Source organism: Papio anubis, chromosome 13 (assembly GCF_008728515.1).
Source record: "Papio anubis isolate 15944 chromosome 13, Panubis1.0, whole genome shotgun sequence".
Classification (NCBI taxonomy): domain Eukaryota; kingdom Metazoa; phylum Chordata; class Mammalia; order Primates; family Cercopithecidae; genus Papio; species Papio anubis.
This window is the reverse complement of record NC_044988.1, coordinates 13,604,022-13,623,985: the sequence shown is the minus strand read 5'-3', so window position 1 is coordinate 13,623,985 and position 19,964 is coordinate 13,604,022. Positions and strand designations below refer to the sequence as shown.

Sequence of the window (19,964 nt, the reverse complement as noted above, 5' to 3'; positions counted from 1 at the left end):
ACAATCCATAGCACTTATACTTCTTCAGATTCTGATCAATTATAGTCATCAGAAACATACGTATTATGTCACCAATAAATGAAAAAAGGCGAAATCTGATTGGCTGGTCGTATTTAAGTATACTCAATGGGTTTTTGAAATCTGAGGAAAGGCAAGATAAATATTTAATCCCTCATGTCATGTCACTGGTCAGGAATGAGTGTCTCCAAAAACCGCTGCCATCCCGTCCCCTTGATTTCCCAGAAAGCAGTGGTTGTCTGAAATGTGTGGTTTGTTAATTATTTTCATAAGAAACTTCCCAGTAGATGGATAGTAAATCGCATGAGGAGCTCAGAAAAGGCCCCAAATGCGTAAAGACAAAGGAGTAAAGAAGGGCAAACAACAAAGATTTTCAACACTGGAGACGGCCGTGTTACTTAAAAAGGTGTTTCAAAGAAAGAATCGGGGCGCTTCGCTCTTTACAGCACCTGCCTCCGAGGGAGGGAGCTCTCGAGCTTGAATGCGCCGAAGTTTCAACCTCTACAGTGGGAAAAAGACGACTGCGACAAAACAAAGCGCTCGGTGGTGGTGGCCCTCGCGTCGCACCTCACGCCGTGCAGCTACACGAGACGAACACGGGGTGCGCTCCGAGGGGCCGAGTCCCGCGTTGGGGTCGATCCCCGTTCCCCGGGCCCCGCTCCTCAGGGCTGAGCCAGCTTCCTCCGGAAGGGGCGCTCTGCCTCCAGTCGCTCGCCGGGCTCCCATTCCTGACCCCAGACCCCTCGGGCACCCCCATAGGCCTCGCTGGCGCCCCTACCGCCCACCCTCTGGCTCCCACCCCGCGGCGGCCCAGACCCCAAGCCGGCGCCTACTAGTCCCAACGGCGGGCTGGGAGCGCGGGCGCGGCGGGCTGGAGGGCGGGTGCCGCGAAAGGGAGGGCGCCCCACTTCCCCGCACCGCCCGGCCAGGCCCGCCGCGCACTGACCGGCTCGGGACAGCCCAGGGCCCTGGCGGCGAGCGCTGGACTCCTCAGCTTCGCTCTGCCCCGCCGCGCCGCCGCCGCCCGCGTCTTTTGTTGTCGCGGGTTCTCCTGGCAACCGACGAAGCCCGCCTCCCGCCTCGTCCTCCCCGGGTCGCGGCGTCCTGGCCCCGCCCCCGAACCTGGGCACGCCCCCAAGCCCGTGCGCAAGAGTCCTGCGTCCCCAGGAAGTCGGCAAAAGGCCAGCTCTCGGGCTTCCCTGCAAACCCGAGTTGTGTCCCACTAACGCGCTGGGACCGGTCTGTGAGGCCTGAGCGGAAGCATCTTTCCACAGGTTCGTGAAATGAATGAGAACGATTCCACACTGTGTTTCAATATCTTAGCTACCAATTCAGTTTATTTTTATTTTTATTGAGTAAAACTTGCATAACATAAACCATCTTAAAACTTACAATTCAGTGGCGTTTAATGCGTTCACAGTGCATTAAACTATCACCTCTGTATATAGTTCAGAAACATTTTCATAACCCCAAAAGAAAATCTCCAAACCAGTTAGCAGTCATTCCTTCCAGTTCCCCTCTCCCCACAACCCCAGCCAGCCACTAATCTACTTTCTGACTCTATGATAGATTTACCTATTCTGGGCATTTCATTATTGATGGAAGCATTCAGTATATGACCTTTTGTGTCTAGCTTCTTTTGCTTAATGTTTTCAAGCTGCAGTCATGTTGTAACAACTATCAGGACTTCTTTTTTTTTTTTTTTGAGACGGAGTCGCGCTCTGTCGCCCAGGTTGGAACGTAGTGGCGTGATCGCGGGTCACTGCAAGCTCCGCCTCCCGGGTTCAAGCGATTCTCCTGCCTCAGCCTCCCGAGTAGCTGGGACCACAGGCGCGTGCCACCACACCCGGCTAATTTTTTGTATTTTTAGTAGAGATGGGGTTTCACTGTGTTAGTCAGGATGGTCTTGATTCCAGTGACCTTGTGATCCATCCGCCTCGGCCTCTCAAAGTGCTGGGATTACAGCCGTGAGCCACGGCGCCCGGCCCTTTAGATGGAGTTCCGCTCTTATTGCCCAGGCTGGAATGCAATTGCGCTATCTAGGCTCAACGCAACCTCCACCTCATGGGTTCAAGCAATTCTCCTGCCTCAGCCCCCGGAGTAGCTGGGATTACAGGCATGTGCCACCACGCCCGGCTAAGTTTTCTGTATTTTTAGTTTCACCATGTTGGGCAGGCTGGTCTCGAACTCCCGACCTCGGTGATGCGCCCACCTCGGCCTCCCAAAGTGCTGGGATTATAGGCGTGAGCCACCCCACCCGGCCTGTTTTCAGGTCTTTTAGGTATGGACCTAAGAGTGGAATTGCTGGGTCGCATCGTAGTATTTAACTTTACCAATTTAGCTTTAAAAGCTTTAGTGCCTCCTGTTTTTAGTAGCACAATCTAAGCATCTTCAAAAATACTTCCTTCTCTCATGAAATATACGAATGAAGGTGGGAAAAAAAGCTGACTATTTATGGTTTTTATTTTTTTTTTCTTTTAACTGAATTATTTAAATTTTTAAAAATTCAGGCTGGGCACAGTGGCTCACACCTATAGTCTCAGCACTTTGGGAGGCTGAACTGGGAGGATCACTTGAGCCCAGGAGTTCAAGACCAGCCTGGGCAACATAATGAGACACCCCCCCACAACCCTACAAAAAATCAAAACTTAGTCGGGAGTGGCCGAGCATGCCTGCAGTTCCAGCTACTCTGGAGGCGGAGGTAGGAGGATCGTTTGAGCCTGGGCGGTCAAGGCCGCAGTGAGCCAACGTTGCACCACTGCATTCCAGCCTGGGTGACAGAATGAGACTCTACCTCAAAAAAATAATAAATAATACATAATTTTTAAAATTCTAAGATTTGAATTGATTATGCTGCATTTTTAGAACTCTTTTTGAAAACAAACTCACATCATGACTGTGAATTGGTGAGTCAAACTGGTCTGCTGACAAAGCTTCAATGATTAATAGTACGTAACAATTTAAGTCTAGGAATACCCGAAAGTCTCAACAGAAGTTCTCAAGAGGCCACACAATTGCAGAGAGGAGGTCAGCAAATGCCTAACAGCATTAGAATGGGGCATTTTCCATTGTCCCCAAATTGATGTCTTGAGTCCAGAGTTAGAGAAAAGGAGTTAAGTACTTAAGTTCCCCACATTGTAAAGTGAATGCCAGTCATTGCCAACCCTTCCTCCCTAGGATTTATAGCAGGACTAAGCTAATTCCATTCAAATTCCAATCCTATCTCTTTTTTAAGTGTCTGTAAGAAAGACTGGGCAGTGGAGTCAAGGGGTCTTGGGCCTTGCGGGTTGGAGAGTAAGCGGCCTCCCACCTAAGTCAAAGGAGGCTGTAAGAGTGACAGGCAAACCCTGTGTGATGTGCAAGAAGAGGAAACCTGGCCTTCTGGTGGGAGCAACTATGGGAAGAAGTAAGCTGATCTGCTTCTTGAGAATGGAGCGAAGCAACTGAGAAGGCGCTGTAGTAGAGCAGCCTGTGTTCCTACAGTTTAGGAGGGGAGAACCTGTGATTTGCTCGTGGTCCAGGGTATCCTTTGGAGGGTACCCAAGCTTGAGCCCCATGAAGATTGTCTTGAGGACTGTCTCCTGCAGATGAGTCCCAATCAGTAAGAGGCAGTGGGAGGAGCTGGGCTTGGGATTAACAGAAGTAATTGAGCCAGTGCTGGATCTTCGTACAGGAACTATGTCTTCTCCTTAAGGGAACTGTATCTTTCAGGTCCACTGAAGAACGCTGCATACGTCCCATGGGAGACCAGCTTTGGGATGCTTGTCCTACAGAGAAAAACATCCATGCCCAGTCCACTTTACTAAAAGCAGTAACAAACGGAAGATTACAGCTAGACCAAATTAAAGAAAGAAACATGTGCCCTTTTCCCCTAAATCATCTTCCCTCACCCACATTTTGAGAAAAGCTGGGTCCAGGAAAGAAAGGAAGTATTAAAGGAAGTATTAAGGAAACCACAGATCGTACCTCTTCTCCCACTTTAAATTATTTTAATGTTGCTATAATGTTTGACGGTTTCACTTAATTTCTCTGGCAGAGAGAAAAGAAGCTTTATACTTTAAAAAATGGGATTTCTGGCAGGGCGCGGTGGCACACACCTGTAATCCCAGCACTTTGGGAGGCTGAGGCGGGCGGATCATGAGGTCAGGAGTTCGAGACAAGTCTAGTCAACATAGTGAAACCCCGTCTCTACTAAAAATACAAAAATTAGCTGGGTGTGGTGGCATGTGCCTGTAGTCCCAGCTACTCAGGAGGCTGAGGCGGGAGAATCATTTGAACCCAGGAGGCAGAGGTTGGACTGACCCGAGACTGCGTCATTGCTCTCCAGCCTGCGTAACAGAGTGAGGCTTTCTGTGCCATCATTTGCCTTTGGCTCCTTAATTTAGTAGAGAGAATGTTAGCTTTCCTAAGGAAACATACTGCTTGGGTCCTGTCAACCCATGCCAGGTGGATTTGCTTGGCCCAATGGTCAAACTGGGCAGCTACAATCTCCACCATTCATGAGGGGAACCTTGGGAGACTAGGAAAGAATCCATCACCCCAACCTGAAAAGCAAGCCTAGGACAGCAGCTTTCGAATTTGATTGATACTGAGCCACTATCAGAAATTCACTTGACATCATGACTCAATACACAGGTATGTGTACAAATGAAAACAAGGCCAGGCATGGTGGCTCACGCCTGTAATCCCAGCACTTTGGGAGGCCAAGGTGGGCGGATCACAAGGTCAGGAGACCATCCTGGCCAACATGGTGAAACTCCGTCTCTACTAAAAATACAAAAATTAGCTGGGTGAGGTGGCATGTGCCTGTAATCCCAGCTACTAGGGAGGCTGAGGCAGGAGAATTGCTTGAACCCTGGAGGCAGAGGTTGCAGTGAGCCGAGATTGCGCCATTGTACTCCAGCCTGGAGACAGAGCGAGACTCCATCTCAATAAATAAGTAAATAATAAGTGAAAACAAAAGTTTTGGGAAACAATACTTACCTTTACTAAGTGCAGTGTTCTATGTATTTTATTTTATTCTATTCTACTTTTCTTTTTCTTAGAGACAGGGTCTTGCTATGTTGACCAGGCTGGTCTCGAATGCCTGGCCTCAAGTGATCCTCCCATCTCAGCCTCCCAAAGTGCTGGAATTACAGGAGTAAGCCACCATGCCTGGCCTTATTCTACTTCAATTTTTTTTTTTTTTTTTTTTTTTTTTTTGAGACAGGGTCTCACTCTGTCTCCCAGGCTGAGTACAGTGGTACAATCATGACTCACTGCAGCCTCAACCTCCCAGGCTCAAGCAATCCTCCCACCTCAGTCTCCCAAGTAGCTGGGAATACAGGCACCGGCCACAACGCTCAGCAAATTTTTTATTTTTTTGTAGAGATGGATTCTTGCTGTGTTGCCCAGGCCGGTCTTGAACTCCTAGCCTCAAGTGATCCTGTGCCCTGGCCTCCCAAAATGCTGAGATTACAGGCATGAACCACCATACCCAGCCCAATTTTTCTTAATGTTGATTACAACCCTTTAAATTGATTTCATGACCTACTAATGATTGCAGTCTGCAATTTGAAATATTCTGGTCTAAGGTAACAATCTGGCTGACAATGGATCAAAAATGACATTTTCAACTACTAAGCACTATTATACACCTATTCTCTTATTTATCTATTGCTGAACTATTTCCCCAAATCTTAGTGGCTTAAAACAAATTTCTTGGCTGGGCTCGTTGGCTCACACCTGTAACCTCAGCACTTTGGGAGGCCGAGGTGGGCGGATGACGAGGTCAGGAATTCGAAACCATCCTGGCCAACATGGTGAAACCCTGTCTCTACCAGAAATATAAAAATTAGCTGGGCATGGTGGCAGACGATTGTAATCCCAGCTACTCGAGAGGCTGAGGCAGAGAATTGCTTGAACCCTGGAGGCGGAGGTTTTAGTGAGCCAAGATTGTGCCACTGCACTCCAGCCTGGTGACATAGCAGGACTGTGTCTAAAAAAAAAAAAAAAAAAAAAAAAAAAAATTCTTATGTCGTAGCTTCTATAGGTCAGAAATCCGAGCATGGGTTAGCTAGATTCTCTGCTTCAGGGCTCTCACGAGGGTGCAATCGAGGTATCAGTCAGGGCCATGATCATTTCAGGGCCAACTGGGGCAGAATCTGTTTCCAAGCTTCTGTAGTGTTTGGTGGTAGTTCTTTTTTTTTTTTTTTTTTTTTTTTTGAGATGGAGTCTCGCTCTGTTGCCCAGGCTGGAGTGCAGTGGCGCAATCTCGGCTCACTGCAAGCTCTGCCTCCCTGGTTCACACCATTCTCCTGCCTCAGCCTCCTGAGTAGCTGGGACTACAGGCGCCCACCACCACGCCCGGCTAATTTTTTGTATTTTTAGTAGAGATGGGGTTTCACTGTGTTAGCCAGGATGGTCTCGATCTCCTGACCTCGTGATCCACCCACCTCGGCCTCCCAAAGTGCTGGGATTACAGGCATGAGCCACCACGCCCAGCCTGTTTGGTGGTAGTTCTTGAGTGCTGTTAGACTGAGGGACACATTCCTGCTGGCTGTTAGTCAGACGCTGCCTAAGTTCCTTCCCCTTAGCTCCTTGAACAGGTGGCCCTCTGGATCACATTGGGCATGTAAGACGAGCCCTGGAAAGCAAACCAGCCAGAGAGAAGTCAGAGTCACTTATAACTTGATTGTAGATAGGATATCCCATCACCTTTCCACATTCTGTTCATTAGAAGCAAGTCACTGGGTCTATCCCACATTCAGGGGACGGGGTTGCATGAGAGTATGACTACTAGGAGGCAGGACTTATTGGAGGCAACCTTTATTTCCTCCCCCGCTCTACCCCCTGCGCTATTCTGATCACCAAATTCTGCTTGTTTTATATCTGAATATTTCAAATCCTTTCTACTCTAGTTCAAGATCTCACAATCACTCACCTAGACTACTGCAACAGCCTACTAACTAGTCCCCCTGTCTCCAGTCTTGCTCTTACATATCCACCCTCCACACCTTCTACACTGATCTATCTACGACATGAATCTCACTGTCTGTCCTTGACCTAAAACCTTTCTGTGATGGCATGGAGAATACCATTCCTTAACAGCTGGAACGGGAAATCCGTGTGTGGACAGACAAGTTTTGCTGAGAAGATGCTTCCACCTGTCCCTAGGTGGAAGATAAGCCTCCTAAGCCTGATTTGGTTAGTACCCAAGCTTCAGAGAGGAGGGTGGTGTTGCTCATATGAGACAAGGGGAAGAAAATTTGACTGCTCTTGAGAAGGAATGAGGAAGATGGGGAAAGGGGGTGGTGTTGGGAGAAGTTGAACAGAGAGGAGGCAGAGGATAACTGATAGGGGAATCCCAGGGACACTGGGAATGGCTAATGGTGCCATTGATTGATTGATTGATTGAGTCTTGCTCTGTCACCCAGACTGGAGTACAATGGCACAATCTTGGCTCACTGCAACCTCTGCCTCCCGGGTTCAAGCAATTCTCCCACCTCAGCCTCCTGAGTAGCTGGGATTACAGGTGTGCGCCACCACGCTTGGCTAATTTTTGTATTTTTAGTAGAGACAAGGTATCACCATGTTGGTCAGGCTAGTCTCAAACCCCTGACCTCGTGATCTGCCCGCCTCAGCCTCCCAAAGTGCTGGGATTCCAGGTGTAAGCCACCACGCCCAGCCAGTGGTGGCCTTTATGTTCCTGCTGTGAAGTGTGCAATTCAACCCCCTTCCTCTCTCTCTCCTGCAAAATCTTCAATGATGTCTGCATTGCTAACTGACACATTTGTCCAGTCTGGTGCTGGACAAAACCAGAGGTTGACCATGTGGACCTAGAAGGCAGAAGATTAGAAGAAAGCCAAAGGTGTAGTGGGTCATTTCTGCAATCCCAGCACTTTGGGAGGCTGAGGCAGTAGGATCAGTTGAAGACAGGAGTTCAAGACCAGCCTGAGCAACACAGTAAGAACCCCTTCTCTAAAAAAAAAAAAAGAAGAAAGAAAGGAAAAAAAAATTAGTTGGGCATGGTGGCATGCACCTGTAGTGCCAGCTACCTAGGAGGCTAAGGCAGTAGAATTACTTGAGTCCAAGAGTTGGAGGCTGCTGTGAGCTATGATTGAGCCACTGCACTCCAGCCTGAGTGACAGAGCAAGACCCTGTCTGTAAAGTAAAATAATTTTTAAAACTAAAATGAAAAATCATAAGATGTAAAAATGTTCAACAAAATTCACTAAAATGATAACCACCATCATCTCTGGATGGTGGAGTTAAAGGTTGCGATTTTTTTTAAAAGACAGGGTCTTACTCTATTGCCCAGGCTGGAGTGTAGTGATTTGATCACAGGTCATTGTAACCTTGAACTCCTGGGTGCAAATGGCCCTCCCACCTCAGCCTCCAGAGTAGCTAGGATACAGGTGCACACCACCATGCCTGGCTAATATTTTAAATTTTTTTTTGTATTTGTTTTTTTTGTTTGTTTGTTTTGAGATGGAGTTTCACTCTTGTCACCCAAGCTGGAATGCAATGGCATGATCTCGGCTCACTGCAACCTCCGCCTCCTGGGTTCAGGCGATTCTCCTGCCTCAGCCTCCTGAGTAGCTGGGATTACAGACATACACCACCATGCCCAGTATTTTTAGTAGAGACGGGGTTTTGGCATGTTGGCCAGGCTGGTCTCAAACTCCTGACCTCAGGATACACCTGCCTCGGCCTCCCAGAGTTCTGGGATTACAGGCATGAGCCACCAAGCCTGGGCTAATTTAATTTTTTGTAGAGATAGGGCCACCCTATGTTGTCTGGGCTGGTATTGAACTCCTGGTCTCAAACCTTCCTTCCCATGTTGGCCTCCCGAAGTGCTGGGATTAGAGGTGTGATTCACTGTGCCTAACCTGTCATTTATCTTTATGTCTCTATTTTTGAGCACAGTCCATGTCTAATACATAATAGATAATTAGCACATCCCAGAGAGTCAGTGAATGTTTATGGAAATAAAAAAAATAAAAAACAGAAAACAATTAACTTGCTCAAGCCTACATGGTTAAGTGGCAAAGGCAAGACTGAAGCTTCCATCTGTCAGATGACAAAGTCAACACACCTCCCCAGAGGCTGAGCTGAGCAGAGCTGCAGTTTTCTATATAATGCATCTCAAGTTTTGTTGTTTGCTTTACAGCTCATTGGCTCCAAACATGGACTCCAAACATGGCTCCAAACACAGACTGTATATGGCATTTGATTGATATGTACCTTAGTTCTCTTTTAATCAATAACAATTACCCTCACCTTTTAAAAAATTGTGGTAAAATGTACATAACATAAAATTGACTATCTTAACACTACTGAGCTGTACACTTTAAAATGGTTAAGTACTTGCCAGGCACGGTGGCTCACACCTGTAATCCCAGTACTTTGGGTGGCCGAGGCGGGAGGATTACCTGAGGTCAGGAGTTCAAGACTATATGGCCAAAATGGCAAAACCCCATCTCTACTAAAAATACAAAATTAGCTGGACATGGTGGTGTATGTCTGTAATCCCAGCTACTCGCGAGGCTGAGGCAGGAGACTTGCTTGAACCTGGGAGACAGAGGTTGCAGTGAGCCGAGATCGCAGCACTGCACTCCAGCCTGGGCAACAGAGCAAGACTCCATCTCAAAAATAAATACATATGTACATACATAAAATGGTTAAGTACCTTCACACTGTTGTACAGCCAATATCCAGAACTCATTTCATCTTGGAGAACTGAAACTGTACACCCGTTAAACAATAACTCACTATTTCCTTCTTTCCCTAACCCCTGGCAGCCACCATGCTACTTTCTGTCTCTATGGATTTGACTACTCTAGGTTATAGAAGTGGAGTCATAGAGTATTAGTCCTTTTGTGACTATTTCACATACTATGATGTCCTCAAGTTTCATCCATGTTGTGCATATATCAGAATTTCCTTCCTTTTTAAGGTTGAATTAATATTCCATTGTATGTATGTGTCACAATTTATTTATCCATTCATCCACCGATGGCCACTTGGGCTGCTTCCACCTTTTGGCTATTGTTAATTATGCTGCTATGAACATGTATGCATAAATATCTCTTTGAGAACCTTTCAGTTTTGGGGAGTATTGCTGTAGATTGAATGCTTGTGTTCCCCAAAATTCATATGTTGAAACCCTAACCCCCAACGTGATAGTATTTGCAGGTAGGGCCTTTAGGAGGTAATTATATTTAGATGAGGTCATGGGGGTTGAACCCCATGATGGAATTAGTGTCCTTTTAAGAAGAGGAAGAGGCCAGGTGTGGTGGCTCTCGCCTGTAATCCCAGCACTTTGGGAGGCTGAGGCGGGAAGATGGCTTGAGGCCAGGAGTTTGAGATAAGCCTGGGCAACAAGGGGAGACCCTGTCTCTACAAAATATTTACAAATTGGCTGGTTGTGGTAGCATGTGCCTGTAGTCCTAGCTACTTGGGAGGCTGAGGGTGGGAGGATCAATTGAGCCCAGAAGGGTGAGGCCGCAGTGAACTGTGACCATGCCACTGTATTCCAGCCTGGGTGACAGAGTGAGACCCAGTCTTAAAAGAAGAAAGAGATAGAGAGAAGGAAAGGAAGGGAAGGGAAGGGAAGGGGAGGGGAGGGGAGGGGAGGGGAGGGGAGGGAAGGGAAGGGAAAAAAGGAGCTGCTATTTGTCCTATAGGATTTCTCACACTTTAGAATTGGCTGATCATATACTGTATTTTCATTTAACTTGTTCCTCTGTTTCCCACATTTCCTGTAAACCAGTAAGTTAGATCTAGATTCTTGATTAGATTCAGGTTCAATTCTTCTGGCAAGAATAATTCATAGATGGGAATAGGTACTTCCTGTTGCAACACACCAGGAGACATGTAATGTTTGCATATCCTGCTTTTGGTGATGTTAAGATTATAGATGAGTACAGATATTTTTCAGTGTAATTCATCCATTAAAAAGTTCCTTATCGGCTGGGCATGGTGGCTTATGCCTGTAATCCCAGCACTTTGGGAGGCCAAGGCGGGTGGATAACCTGATAGAGGAAAAGCTCTTCTTTATAGAACAATACCAGCTAATGAATGCAAAAAGGAATATTAGAACATTACCATTGTGCAACCCCTAACGAAATAATAGATATGGGAAATGATCCTCAGTGGCTTCTAGGTAAAATGTTGATGAGGAACTTTTTTTTTTTTTTTTTTTTTTTTCCAGACAGTCTCCTTCTGTTGCCCAGGCTGGAAGTGCAGTGGTGCCATCTTGGCTCACTGCAACCTCTGCCTCCTGGGTTTAAGCGATTCTCTTGCTTCAGTCTCCTGAGTAGCTGGGACTACAGACATGTGCCACCACACCTGGCTAATTTTTGTATTTTTAGTACAGATGGGGTTTCACCATATTGGCCAGCCTGGTTTCAAACTCCTGACCTCAAGTGATCTGCCTGCCTTGGCCTCCCAAAGTGCTGGGATTACAGGCGTGAGCCATGGCGTCTGGCCTAGGATTAGTGCTTTCTTAGGACCAACTTAGAAAATAGCCTTTCCCTGGCTCTTTTTCAACAGCTCCCAATCCAAAATGATCCCCTACTGCTGAAGAGTTCTGAACACATGAAGGTATTGAAGGCAAAGTTGTCTTGGGTGCCTACCATCCCTTTCCTTTCTACTAGCAGCCTTTTTTTTTCATTAAGAACTAACCCTGATCTGCCTGGTAGGCCAGGCAATCATGAGTGGCCCTTGCTTCCAGACCAGGGTCGGGGACCTAGGACCCAAACCAGACTCCTCAGTCAAGTCTCTGATTTTTGCTTGGGTTATTGACAACAACTTGTACTGTTTCCTGGAATCACCAGACGTTACAATCATCTCTTTCAAGGAGCAAAAAGAAATATGAAGTATATGGCTGGAAGTGGTGGCTCAGGCCTGTATTCTCAGCACTGTGGGAGGCTGAGGCAGGCAGATCACCTGAGGTCAGGAGTTTGAGACCAGAATGGCTAACATGGAGAAACCCCGTTTCTACTAAAAATACAAAAAATTAGCCGGGTGTGGTGGTGTGCGCCTGTAATCCCAGCTACTCAGGAGGCTGAAGCAGGAGAATTGCTTGAACCCAGGAGGTGGAGGCTGCAGTGAGCCAAGATTGTGCCATTGCACTCCAGCCTGGGCAACAAGAGTGACACTCTGTCTCAAAAAAAAAAAAAAAAGAAAAAAAAGAAAAGAAGTATGAGATATGGTCTTTGTGCATTTTAATCCCTAGACTGTAGTTACATGATCATGGCTAAGGCCAGGTCTATCCCTGGGCTTATTTTGTTGATCCCTACAATTACTTTTTCACTATGCTAGTTTTAGTTTGATTTATTTCATTTAAAACTAAAATATCGTTAACCCAAAGGGCTAAAAGAAAGGAAAAGATACATAGTGTATGGAAAAAAGAGAAATTTAGCTGAATGGCACAATAATATGTTTCTCCAAACTTCCAGTTGTTTAGTCAATAAATTGTATACCTGCAAGGAATTTTACAAATTACAGGCATGCATCACATAACAATGTTTTGGTCACCCATGAACTGCATACACCATGGTATTATATGGTATCCCATGAGATTATCCCATCCCAGTGGGACAAGACCAGACACAGAACCTTCAATTCCTTATTCTTTGTTACAATTTTTTTTTTTTTCCCGTAGAGACAGGGTCTTGCTATATTGCCTAGGCTGGTCTTGAACTTCTGGGCTCAAGTGATCCTCCTGTGTGGGCCTCCTAAAGTGGTGGGATTACAGATGTGTGTCACCATGCCTAGCCCAATTCCCCATTCTTTGTCTCTCTACTAGAACTTTTTGTCCACCTAAAACCAGCGTGACACAGAGATAAATATTTCCTGTTTGGCCATTGACTGAGACTTCTGATTGCAAAACAATCCCACATGGAAGTCCTCCACCTGTAACTTGTATACTCCTCCCTATAAAAGTCGAAGGCAAAACCACCCTGCTAAGAGACTCTGATCTTAGGATTTGGAGGGCTTTTCCTATTGTAATAGCCTGAATAGATCATTCCCTTACTTGTTTAGGTTTTGTATATGACTATAGCATCCACCAAAAAGCTGGAAATTTTAAACTAAAGCAAAAAATAAAAAATAAAAAATAAGTTCAAGCACACCTAAAGAAAGATGGGTCACAGAGTTGCAAGGAAAAGGAAGATCTAGTTGCCTCAAAGCTGATCCCCTAAGTCATATACAGTCATTAAATCTGCATCTGGGGCAGACTGGGGTGCCAACTAGATTATTAAGCCATTATCCATTCAGCTTCAGGGGAGGGGACACTGTGAGGAAGCTCAATACATGATTTCTGAATTGAATGAAATGAAACCTGTTAATCTGCCTTGGTGCTAATTAGGGGGAAGTTTAAGGTTGATAAAGGAAAAAAAGCAGCCCCTGACAAAAAGCTGGCCTGGCACCCACAGCTATACCATGTTAGTCTTCTGTTGGACATAATCTCACAGAATACTAATATCAGAAAGGTAACTCAGAGACCATGATAAAGTAAGACTAAATAAGACCACTTCAGAATTTTGCGTAACCACAAATACAAGGGCACCGTGCCATGCAAAGTACCTAAACATCCTATCTCCACTAATATGAGTGACTGCCAACTTTTTTTTTTTTTTTAAACCAATGAGAGCTTTATCCTTGCTCTTGTCTGCCCTCCCTATAGACAAAATTTGAGGCAGTCAGTGGTAGAGCAGCCGATAGTATAACTGATCCTGCTTTCTGACAGTATCCAATCTCAACAGAACAGTTTCCTTAGATCCTGCCCCAAATAATCCTCCTACTGAGACATCCCATGCTACAAGTAATAAATCTACCCTGTTTACTTTGGTTGGAAGGCATTGACAAGGTGCCTTGGCTAAACAACTTGAGTTTGTAGAGCTAGGCAAATCATGAGGAAGCCTCTGAAGAAAAATAATAGAAATTTGTATACAAAACAAAATATTTTATAACTGATGGCAAATCAAAGGCTACTATAGGAAACTGAGTCACCAAGGAATTAGAAAAGACTTATCTGAAGGGAGGGCTGTGCCAGGGAGTTTCAGGAGGCTGTGCACATTTTCATTATCTTTAAAAGGGTGTGCAGAATGAATTAACACAACTGAAAACACTTTCAGAACTTAATTCTACATTCCATTCTCTTCTGGAACGTCAGGAGCTATGCCCATGTTAATTATGTTCCCCCAGACTACCCTGAAATCCAAGAGGGATGTTATCTCCACACAAATTCCCAAACACCAAAGATGTTAGAACTAGAACATTACCATTTTGCAATCCCTAATGAAATAATAGATCTGAAAAATGATCATCAATGGCTGTTAAAGCCATTAGGTAAAATGTTATTTTAATGCTCTTAGTCTGTATCAGGTAAGAAAATTATAAAATCCATGTAATGGGTGGCAAAAACTTCTTGCTGTTTCCCAGTATCCACCCATACTTTTTTTTTTTTTTTTTTTTGAGACTAGGGTCTCACTCTGTTGCCCAGGTTGAAGTGCAGTGGTGATCATTGCTCACTGCAGCCTGGACCTCCCGGGGTAAAGCGATCATCCTGCCTTTGGCTTCTCAAAGTGCTGGGATTATAGGAATGAGCCACTATGCCCAGGCCCATCTGTACTCTTTACACAGTTTAGCTGGTACCCAATGCCCATAATACATGCCACTTTCCTAGCCTTCTTGGCAGTTAGTTGTGGTCACGTGACTAAATTCTAGTAAGATGAAACCAAAATGGAATGTGGTGGCTACCAGAGCCTTTCTTATCAACCCTTTTTGTTTGTTTTCTTTTTCTTTTTCCTTTTTTTTTAAGTGATTGGATTTTGCTACATTGCCCAGGCTGGACATGAACTCCTACCTCAGTCCCTCCCCACCACCCAGTGGCTGAGACCATAGGAGCGAGCCATTGCACCTGGCTTCAGCCCTTTGTTTGTACTCTTCTTTATTGCTTCTTCAATCCTGCTATCTAGATTAGAATGCAGGCATCCAGGATTGTGATTCCAGGTTATGCTCAGTGTCAGAAGAGAAAAGGCAGCTGGGTGTGGGAAACCACGGCTCACAGCTGTAAACTCAGTGCTTTGGGAAGCCAATGGCAGGAGGATTGCTTGAGCCTAGGAGTTTGAGACCAGCCTGAGCAACATAGTGATACCCCATCTCTACAAAAAATTTAAAAATTAGCCAGATGTAGTGGCATGCGCCTGTGGTCCCAGCACTTTGGGAGGATTGAGTCCAGGAGTTCACAGTTACAGTGAACTATGATCTCACGACTATACTCCAGCCTGGGTAACAGTAAGACCATCTCAAAAAAAATAAAAAATAAAGAAAAAAAAGAGAGTGGAGAAGGAGAGGAAAAAGAGGGGGGAGGGGAAAGAAGGGAAGAAGAAAGAGGAGGGCAGAGAAGTAAAGGGGAGAAGAGGGAAAGGGGGAAGGGAGGACAGGGAGAAGTGCCGGAAGGGTGGCAGGGGCAGAGGCCCAGAGATTACACTGGAAACTGTTATGATGCTTTCTGGTACAAGTTACAGAATACTAATTCAAGATGCTGGAAATAATAAGGTAATGTGTTTATTATCTCACATATGAAGTCCATGGATAGGATGGGCTCAGGAATGAAAGGTATAGCTGGGCTCTAGCTCCACAAAATGGCTACCTGCATGATAGCAGGTATCATGCTAAAAGCTTTGCTCAGAGGAAGAAAAGGGACCTTTGTCCTGTATCTCTTTCTTAAAAGTGAAGAATCCTTTTCTAGAAGCTTCCCAGCAGACTTGTCATCCAGTATCACTGTCCAGAACTAGATTATATACCCGTTATCAAAACAATCACAGGCAAGGATAGTAAAGTGACTAGGAATAGTAAACCATTCATACAAGATCTACCTGCAGAACTGGGGGTGGGATCACCATCCCCTGAGTCACACAGGACAGGGATAGACAGAGGACCACTACTATGGTTGTGCAAGCTGTGTACTGCACAACTCCAAGAGGCCTCACTCGTAGTCAGTCATTTGTAAGGTTATTATGACAAATTTCCAGTAGATGGCAGTAAAGTGCTTGGGAAAAGGGCATCGTTTTCTGACTTCTGAAGTCACAGCAAGCAGACAAGGTAGATACTTAACACAATCAAGATTCTGTTAGAAAGAACGTGGCGGGGGTGGTGGGAAATGAGTACTTGACAGGTAATGAGAGTTCTGCAGCAGAAAGTAAATAACTTACAGTGAATCTTTTAAAATTATATATGGTAAATTCTATTTTAATGAAATAATCCATTCCAGGTTTAAGAAAAATTTTGAATATTTTTATTCAATTCCAATATAGTTACTCTGCAAAAACAAATTAGACAGATATCCTAAATTGAAAATCATGATGTACAAAACCCACTATCATTACCAATAAAAAGTTTAAAATAAAGTGTCAAGATTGATTTTTATAAGAACAGCATTCATACATCAAAAACCTCTTTTATACCAAACGATTAAGGTATACTGAAAATTACTATACCTCAAGAAAATATATCAATAGATGAAATATTATCACTGAAGATTAGTCACATAAGGCATGATTAGTTTTAAGAAATTTAAATAAAATATTAAAGTTCCTTCACTATTTCTGTCAAATGCATGTCCACAGAAAAAAAAAAAAAGTAAGTCAAAACTAAACAGGCAGACAAATGATAAAGTTGGGAATATACAGTGATATGTCAGGAATTTTTTTTTTGAGACAAGGTCTCCATCTGTTGCCCAGGGTAGAATGCAGTGGCATGACCGTGGCTCACTGCAGCCTCAAACTCCTAGGCTCAAGCAATCCACCCTCTTCAGCCTCAGCCTACGACGTATTTGGGATTACACAGCATGCCACCACGCTAGGCTAATTTTTAAATTTTTGTAGAGATGAGGGTCTCCCTATGTTGCCTAGGCTGGTCTTGAACTCCTCGCCTCAAGTAATCCTCCCGCCTTGGCCTCCCAAAGTGCTAAGATTATACATGTGAGCCACTACATCTGGCCTAGGAAGATTTTTTTTTTTTTTTTTTTTTTTTTTTTTTGAGAGGAAGTTTTGCTCTTGTTGCTCAGGCTGGAGTGCAATGGCACAATCTCGCCTCACTGCAATCTCCACCACCTGAGTTCAAGCAATTCTCTTGCCTCAGCCTCCCAAGTAACTGGGATTACAGGTTATGTGCCACCACGCCCAGCTAATTTTGTATTTTTAGTAGAGATGGGGTTTCACCATGTTGGCCAGGCGGTCTCCAACTCCTGACCTCAGGTGATCCACCCGCCTCAGCCTCCCACAGAGCTGGGATTATAGGCATAAGCCACTGTGCCCGGCCTAGGAAGTATTTTTTTTTTTCTTTTTTTTTTTTTGAGATGGAATCTCGCTCTCTCTCCCGAGCTGGAGTGCAGTGGCCAGATCTCAGCTCACTGCAAGCTCTGCCTCCCGGGTTCACGCCATTCTCCTGCCTCAGCCTCCCGAGTAGCTGGGACTACAGGCACCCGCCACCTCGCCCGGCTAGTTTTTTGTATTTTTTTTTTTTTTAGTAGAGACGGGGTTTCACCATGTTCGCCAGGATGGTCTCGATCTCCTGACCTCGTGATCCGCCTGCCTCGGCCTCCCAAAGTGCTGGGATTACAGGCTTGAGCCACCGCGCCCGGCTGGAAGTATTTTTTAAAGTGACAATAGGTAATCAATTTCCTCATTCTTATAACCTCGATCATGTTCTCTAAATATCAAAGCAAAACTGTACAGATGATACGCTATAAAATGCAGGGGGTTTTCTTTGGATCAGTCTACACTTGAGGTCAATAATATATGCAACGTGTGCGATGAAACGGAATTCCTTTCATATCTTCCCTATGGTCACGGGCATAGTCCCATAAGTAATAATCCAGAAGAATGGAATTGATCTCTCCACTAGGTTTTTCACCCTTTTGTTCAATAAGCTCCAGAAGACAATCCCGGATCAGCTCAACACACCAAAGCGAGCACCCTCTGATTTCCACCTCTTGCCTGTCTCCATATGAGAGCATTTCTCCTGCAAGGGGGAAAAACAGTAAGAAAAAGTAATAGTCAATGATACAAAATCTACTCAGAACTTTACTGTAGAACAAAACATAGTATTTAAATGGTACTCACTTTAAAACTGTAAACCTCAGACTTTATTTTTGGTAATTTAAATCATTTCAAAACGTAGGCACTGATTTTAAATTACAAGTTAAATTCCAGAAAGATAGGGGCCACATCTGGCTTGTCTCAATATTCCCAGGACCTAGCATAGCACCTTGCACATACTAGCTCCCCAATAAATATTTGATAAATGAATAAGTGGTGACCATAAATTTAAAAATATGACTGCTAGTTATTAAAAAGATGGTATTTAAAATTAGGTTTGATACCAGAAAAAAAATATTATTGCAGGCTGGGTGCAGTGCCTCACACCTGTAACGCTAGCAATTTGGGAGGCTGAGGTGGGAGGATTACTTGAGCTCAGGAGTTCGACCAGCCTGGGCAACATGACAAAACCCTGTCTCTACAAAAAATACAAAAATTAGCCAGGCATGGTGGTATGTGCCTGTAGTCCCAGCTACTCGGGAGGTTGAGGTGGGAGGGTCACTTGAGTCCAGAAGACAGAGGTTGCAGTGAGCCAAGATCAGGCCATTGCACTCCAGTCTAGGCAACAGAGCCAACCCTATCTCCAAAATAAATAAATATTTATTTGGGGAATATCTGATTTTGCAAGGCAGGTGCTGGCTGTGCCTTGCCACTGAGAGTAGAGTAGGAGTCATGGACCCATGTCTATATGCAGCAGTCAGATGCTAACTGTAGTGAGCTAGGTAGTGAACGTAGTACTATACAAAGGTACTGTATGTTTCCATATTTTTCTTATGAGAGAAGTCAGGAAGTTTGATTTTTATGGGAAATCTCCTAATTTTCAAGAGTTGGAAACTAATTAAAAATTGCTAACATCCCATCCTGGCGAACACGGTGAAACCCCGTCTCTACTAAAAAATACAAAAAACTAGCCGGGCGAGATGGCGGGCGCCTGTAGTCCCAGTTACTTGGGAGGCTGAGGCAGGAGAATGGCGTAAACCCGGGAGGCGGAGCTTGCAGTGAGCTGAGATCCGGCCACTGCACTCCAGCCCGGGCGACAGAGCGAGACTCCGTCTCAAAAAAAAAAAAAAAAAAAAAAATTGCTAACATCATTTTTCAGGCCAAACATAACACAACTGCAAGCTGTATTTGGCCTCTGGCCACCAAACTGCACCCCTGCACAAAGCCTCACAGTACCCAGGAGATCTTGTGATCTTAAGTAGTGTTACTTATGCCCCCCTCCATCCAACTCTCCCATGGGCTTAGGCACTGGTCAGTGGAACAGATGGGAAAACAGCGATTAACCAGGTTCCTCCATTTCCTTACTTTGAACCAGGTACTAGTATAGAAGCCCATACCTTCCCTCTTCAGTTTTGCTGTTAATCGCTTCCTCCAAATTTGACTATCAACTTGCTAAAACTGCCAAATCAACCAACAGAGTGGTCAAGGAGGCAGATGCTCCTACCCAAGTAGAGCTATTAGATAAGACCACTGCTCCACTCGGCGGCTGGACTGTAACCTTGAGGCAGAAGTACTCAGTTAAGCGGCACTCAGGTTCCTGACCCAGGGTCATAAATGTCTGTTGTTTTAACCACTAAATTTTAGCGTAATTTGTTACACAGCAATAGATAATAGTAGTGGGTTGAACTGTGGCTCACAAAAAGATACATTCAAGTCATAACTCCTGGTACCGGTGAATTTGACTTTGTTTGGAAATAGGGACTTTGCAGATGTAATCAGGTGAAGATGAGGTCATACTGGATTAGGATCAACCTTAAATCCAATGAAGGAAAGGTGAGATCCTGTCTCTACAAAAAATGGAAAAAGTAGCCAAGCATGGTGGTATGCACCCCTAGTAGCCCCAGCTAATCAGGA

General features: G+C 45.0%; 2 protein-coding genes across 9 annotated transcripts in view; both read right to left on the bottom strand.

Annotated features, from left to right (window-relative positions):
• Window positions 1–1,095, bottom strand: part of KIF27 (kinesin family member 27) — an 82,904-nt gene extending 81,809 nt beyond the window's left edge. For 4 of the 7 annotated variants that reach the window (XM_009189028.4, XM_009189025.4, XM_009189026.4 and 1 more), the window contains exon 1: window positions 965–1,095. The gene's annotated coding sequence lies outside the window, so the exon portion shown is untranslated. Of the gene's footprint in view, window positions 1–467; window positions 567–964 lie in introns of those variants that run through there. The other 3 variants (XM_003911856.5, XM_009189024.4, XM_009189023.4) reach the window with 2 other exon arrangements.
• A 1,764-nt stretch (window positions 1,096–2,859) lies between these two features.
• The window catches only part of C13H9orf64 (chromosome 13 C9orf64 homolog), a 31,319-nt gene continuing 14,214 nt past the window's right edge, over window positions 2,860–19,964 (bottom strand). The window contains exon 4 of one of the 2 annotated variants that reach the window (XM_031654090.1): window positions 2,860–3,785. In XM_031654090.1, the coding sequence (XP_031509950.1) occupies window positions 3,652–3,785 (134 nt within the window). In that variant the 3' untranslated portion in view covers window positions 2,860–3,651. Of the gene's footprint in view, window positions 3,786–17,412; window positions 18,034–19,964 lie in introns of those variants that run through there. The other variant, XM_031654089.1, reaches the window with a different exon arrangement.